At 38.9% G+C, this 6,000-nt stretch overlaps 1 protein-coding gene across 10 annotated transcripts in view; it reads left to right on the top strand.

Moving 5' to 3' along the window:
• Positions 1 to 239: 239 nt before the first annotated feature.
• Positions 240 to 6,000, top strand: part of lef1 (lymphoid enhancer-binding factor 1) — a 70,797-nt gene continuing 65,036 nt past the window's right edge. For 4 of the 10 annotated variants that reach the window (XM_088626020.1, XM_088626045.1, XM_088625999.1 and 1 more), the window contains exons 1-2: positions 242 to 1,432; positions 4,235 to 4,301. In XM_088626020.1, the coding sequence (XP_088482146.1) occupies positions 1,223 to 1,432; positions 4,235 to 4,301 (277 nt within the window). In that variant the 5' untranslated portion in view covers positions 242 to 1,222. Of the gene's footprint in view, positions 1,433 to 4,234; positions 4,302 to 6,000 lie in introns of all 10 variants that reach the window. The other 6 variants (XM_088626082.1, XM_088626063.1, XM_088626009.1 and 3 more) reach the window with 4 other exon arrangements.

Raw genomic sequence — 6,000 nt, 5'->3', positions numbered from 1 at the left:
TAATGCGCGGCAAGGCAGTGCTTCTGTATTTTTCTGTCTTTTTTTTTTAACAGAACAGTAGTAAGTCTGTCTTCAGCCTGGTGTCAGCTTCGTATGCACCACTCCACCCCCGCCCCCCCTCTTTTTCCCTGTCTACCCTTTTGCCGTGTGTGTTGTATGTATAAATCTCTCTCTCCCCTTGCTCTCTCAGGAGTGTCAATCAGTGTGGTGTCAATCACAGCGACGGCTTCTCTTTCATCTTTCCTCTCGCACTCTTAGCAAGACGCAGCGAGAGAGAGAGGGAGGGGGGAGGAGAGTTACATTACCAACACACATTACAGAAGCACTGCATTACAAGGAGCGGAGCTCCAGTTTGGAGTCATTTTACGACGTATTGATATAAGATACAAGAACTTTTGGACTTTTGGGATTTTTTTTTTACAAATTCGTGTTTAGGTTGTTTTGAAGGAATGAATAAGGATGCGTTATAGGTGTACAAAAAGTGTCATGGGCATGCTGCGCCGTTTGTAAACACAGCGGGGACAAAAAGACTTGAAATAGTAGCCTTTTTTTTGAAAGAACGCGGTTTGTGAAGCCTAAAAAACACACCAAGCAGGTTGCACTTTTTTGTACTTCACGGTTGTTTTTTTACGGGAGTGGAATCCGACGTAGTAACGAATTTTAACATTATCTGGGGCACTGAAGAGGAAATATTTTAAGGTTGTCTTCAATTTTATATAGTGGGTTATTTATTGTACACCGCATACTCACGGAAAAATCTAGCGTGTTTTTCAGCACGTATCGAGTATTGTTCTTGAACAAAAACTGGTATCCGAGTCAAGTCCACGGAGTTTGGGCAGCGTTTTGGCAACTGAGAACCCCACAAACTGCGGACTGCCGTACAAAAACGTTTCTTCAGTATTTGTTTTTTTCCCCTCTTTCTTCACTCAATGTGAGATTTTGATTTTTACCTTTACCTATAAAATGTTTAAACTGCATTGGGTATTTTGGTTCTGAATAATTTTAAGAATTCACGATACTGAAAAAAGTCGAAAACACCGTCGAAAACGCTCCTGTTGCTGTAGTCAATACAAGCGGTGTTGCAGACAGAGCACTCACACTAAGACTCGAGTACGATACATTTTTCCTTAACGGGAACTCTTCCACTTTCACTTTGGGATTAAGAACAGTTATTTTTTTTAATATTATTGAACGGGAGTGCTTGCGTTCATTTGAAAAAAAAATGCCCCAGCTAGCTGGAGGGGGTGGCGGCGGCGGAGACCCGGAACTGTGCGCAAACGACGAAATGATCCCTTTCAAAGATGAAGGGGATCCACAGAAGGAGAAGATTTTTGCCGAAATTAGTCACCCAGAGGAGGAGGGCGATTTGGCTGATATCAAGTCATCTCTAGTGAACGAGACGGAGATAAACCCAAACAGTAACAGCCATGAGGTGAGTTTTTTTAAGTGTACGAAACTGACGTTGTTGGGTTTACGGGGATACGAGTTGTGTTTTTTGTAAAACGTTGGGTATTTCTGCCTAAGAAGATGGCACTCGAGAATTACTCAGGTTCAGTAGGTTAACTCTTTAAATGATTTCCATAACAAAGCGCAGGCTGAACCAAGTTTATACACTTGTCACACCTTTTTTCACGTTTGTTTTTGAAAAATCTTGGTTATCCTTCCGTATGTTTACACAGTAACTGATTCATTCTCTTCGGATTGTTTAACTTTAGACTGGCTTATTTTTTAAAAGCCGAATCTATGCTCCAACACTCAAAACACATTGATTAGTCTTTAATCAGTTTAAATGACGATCTGCTGTTTTTTTAACGTCATTTAATCTGTGAGGTCTTGGCTTTCTCTTGAACGTCTCTGCTCAGGACAGGCGGCTTAAACAATTTCCATGTTGATAAAGGAAGAAGACGCCGTGAATGAAGTACACGACCTGTTATAAAAGAAGGTTGTGAATTGCTGAAGGTTTTGAGCAGTTTACGTCCATCGATAGTTATCGTCACACTCCATCTTTTGGAAAGTCGGAGTATAAGGCATTTAACAACCTGTCAGCGTATTTACGCAAACCTGGCCAAGACACGTGGAAGTTATTTGCAAAACACCTCCTTTGCTGTCAGTGCGGTTCGTACTCGGTATGACTTCGTTGGAGAGGTTTCTGTTCTTTTCAATGCACTGAAATGCCACAGAGAGGGAAAGAACTACCTGCCTTTCGTGACTTGCACTGCAGGGATATTGTTAGATTCTCGTCTCTTGATAGCCTAGCCCGTTTAATAAAACCTGGTGCTTTTCCATCTGTCAGATGCGGAGGCTTAGATACAGCTCCAGCTCCGGCGCTGTGAAGTTACCTTTTGCAGTTTCTTCACTAGGCATGTAGTTCCAAGAGTTGTTTTTTTCTTAATGGCGACATTTAATTTATCTCCAGGTATTTTTGCAATGTGATGCCAGCTAAATAACTTAAATAAATAGGTGATCAACTAAAATCTGAAAGTCACGCTCGAATGTTTTGGAGAATAAAATTGCTGTTATTTTCTATCCTGCTCTTAAGGAGGTGGTCACTATGTAACCAATAGGCCTGCTAGGTTGTGTATTTCAAACGCGGCGGGATGTCTTATTAGTGTCTCTTTTGAGTAAATGAATTGGTGACAGTACTTCGAACGAGTTAAGATTTATTGGTGGCGGTTTTTCAGTTTAAAGTACAGCATTTACACAATCGCTACCAACAAAAAAAGTATAGCAATCGCTTCTCATTTTCCCTTACTCCAGATAGTTTGTTGCTGTTTACTAGGAAATGTTATTTAAACTCATTAACCGGATTAAGCGGTCTTTATAAATGTGCATTATAATCTGTGACATCTACAGTCAAACATTTTCAGCTGAAAAAAAGTTTTTCCAAAAACTAAGGACGTGACATGTGCCGTACTAAGTGCTCACTCTGGAATTCCACCGTTGTGTAAAAGGAAATCGAGGTTTCTAATCATCAGTTCATTTGCTTAAAACCACGCATGTAAACGTTGTCAATAAATCCCCTAATGACGTTCGTATTACAACTGTACCTGTCTCTCCCCACGCCTTTATCTTTGGGGAAGATTTTATTTAAAATGCTAAATTTCAAAGAATTTCTAAGATACACTGAACACATAATGTCTTTTGTATTTACAAATTTTAGACCAAATCGCTTATTAACCGTATACATTATTGTTACATAACTTAGTGCAGCGAAAAAAAAACACAATAATGTTGCGTTTGTTGGCAGCACAATAGTGAAAAATATCGGTGTATTTCAGTAGTTTGGATTACATCGTGTATAACCCCAATGCACTGCCGAATTTTGAAGCTTAATTCAATTTTAAACGTACTGGTGCACTGCCAGTCTTATGTATGGTGTGATTAGTGTGTATGTGGCTGCATGTCACTTCAAAAACACCGCTGACAGACACACGTACATGGTTTGTTTGTTTTTTAAATCCCTGACGTACCCTACAGGCGCCTGCTATACTGTTTCTCTAGTAACAGTGAAATGGGCCTGATGAGACAACTTTCACTTTTTAAAGAATGTTGATAGACAAAGCACACGAGACTTATTTTAATAAGGTCGATATGTAGTGTAAACGTTGATTTAATAGTTGTAACATTTTTGTACAACCACGTTCTGGGTTTCTCTCTGTAAGTACAGTATATACAGTACAGTTATTTTACTTTGATTCCTGTTCTGTCAATGAAGGAAACTAACCACTAATCTGCTATCAAGTATAATTCTTGAGATTTTTGGGCAAGGATTTTGAAGGCATAAATAAGGAAATGTTATTTAAATTATGGATGGTTCTGAAAGAACGTCAGCAGGTGTTATTTTTGCTTTTGCCACTTTATTATAGGAGATGATACTGAAGACCAAAATCAGGATCTCATTTTTGGCATGTGACAAAGGGGGTGGGGGGTGGGAGTGGGGAGACTGCACTAAAACTATCATTACAAAGCATCTGAACCCAACTCTCATCTGTCCTCTGAAGTCAGAGCATTCTATTGAAGACCATCCGCGACCACCAATATTCTTCATTGTATTTTGCTGTCTTACGTTATTATAGATAAACAAGTTGCCCCCCCCTCTTCTCAGAACAAAACAAATTGAGCATTTTTGGGGCACTGTGAGACCAAGCTCTGAAACTCAGAGTAGCCATTTTTTTTTTGAGGTTGTTGAATTAGCACCCTAACTATGCATCTGGTTTTGCCTTGTTCCTTGCAGGCAGCTAGACAGTCCCAAGTACCCCAGGATTCATACCATGAAAAACACAGAGAACATTCTGATGATGGTAAGTATAGACTGCATTAGGCCAGCGAATTACCCACCAGCTGCTGTCTGAGTCGGTTGCCATAGGTAAATAACCAGTTTGCCATATGCATTATTTAAATAAGATGCTGTTTTAAAAGCTACGTCCTTTTAATACTGTGCACTTCTCACACAGTTGGGAAAAAAAAGATGGCAAATTTTCAGAATGCTAGTTTTGAGTTGCAAGTCTCTTGTAATGTTCCAATGTTGCATATTGAAACACTCAAATATACGATGCTGTAAATCATGTGATAGGGACTAGCAATGTAAAATAACATCGCTTGTAGTACAACTGGCTTAAATTAAAAATATATATATATTTAAGGTTCAGCAAGTTTTCTAGGTTAAACCATGAAATTGAAGGTCAAGCAGAGAGAAGGGGAACAGCAATAGAATGAGAATATGCAAAGGGTAATTTTGTAAGGCGTGAGCAAATTCACAAACCGGAAGAAACCTTTATGAATCATGGCAGCTTTGAGAAGTGGAAATCTTTTCAATTTAAAATAAAAGAAATAGGAAAAAAATGTGCTGAATGGTGCAAAATGTGCAGGTATACATCAGAGGATGGTATTTGTGTTGCTACTTGTGGTAAGATAAAGGCAGTCATTGTTTGTATTGTAACCCGGTGTAACAATACTAATAAGCAATTTTTCTTTCTTACGTTAGTCATTTGTGACCCAAATTTGTTGAATAATACTCTAGTTTTAAGGAATATCTAATTTAGTGCTCCATTTGTCAAATGCTTTTTTTTAACATCAAATTTTAAAAATATAATTTTTACATTCTTTTAAGTTTTATTTTTTAAAACCTAAGAATGAAAGTGAAGACATTCGCACGTTCGTTTTTGGTTATCTTTTGTCCCGAATTATTGATGAAGTGAAACATTTGAAGGTATTGTTTTCTGCCGGAGTTCTCCAAACGTCATCATTATGAACTCGACGGACATGTCGCTGCTGCTGTTGCAAGTGAGGAGTTTCTGTTTCTGCTATACCACAGTGGATGAGAATGGATTAGGATGGAGGCACAGAAGTGTCTTGGCTATGTGCCCCCATGAATAGAGATACAGCACACGCTGAAGATGGGTGTTGAAAAGGCAGCTACTAAATAGTTCTACAACATGAAAAGCAGGGTGAGGGCCACAGTTAAGAAGTGCTGCCATCAATCTCGTTGTAGTTCTGACTGTGATCTCCAAAGTCGAGCATGAGTTGTTATTCCGATCTGGAGAGAGAGCCTCCGGGAATGAACCCCTTTAGTGTCAAAGGCCAAGGCAAACAGTGGGGCATCCCTGTTTGACAGGATCTGTCTGTTCTTTTTAATTGCTCCTAATTGGCATGGAGGGGCTGTATTGTTCTGCAGAATAATACTTCTTCTGCTTAAAAGGAAAACGGAGTGTTTAAATGATTGACGTTGGCAAACAGTGGGCAAGTGTAACATTAACACTGTGTGATGTGCTAAACTGCGCAAAGGCATTAATTCACTTTGTTAAATTGGGTTAACAAAAACAGCTTTTATTTTAATTTCTAGATCATTCAAGTATTTCTATCGTGGTTATTCCCCTTCTGGTATTATGTAATGGGGAAACAAGAATGTACGTTAGACAATTTACAGATTATATTTAAAATGAACTAAAGTGAATGAGCTGAACCCCTTTACAGTGACTTAGTTATGTTTAAAAAAGCCTT

Source organism: Lepisosteus platostomus, chromosome 1 (assembly GCF_059453375.1).
Source record: "Lepisosteus platostomus isolate fLepPlt1 chromosome 1, fLepPlt1.hap1, whole genome shotgun sequence".
In the NCBI taxonomy this organism is placed as follows: domain Eukaryota; kingdom Metazoa; phylum Chordata; class Actinopteri; order Semionotiformes; family Lepisosteidae; genus Lepisosteus; species Lepisosteus platostomus.
The sequence above is the reverse complement of the archived record's forward strand: the minus strand, read 5'-3'. Positions and strand labels throughout refer to the sequence as shown.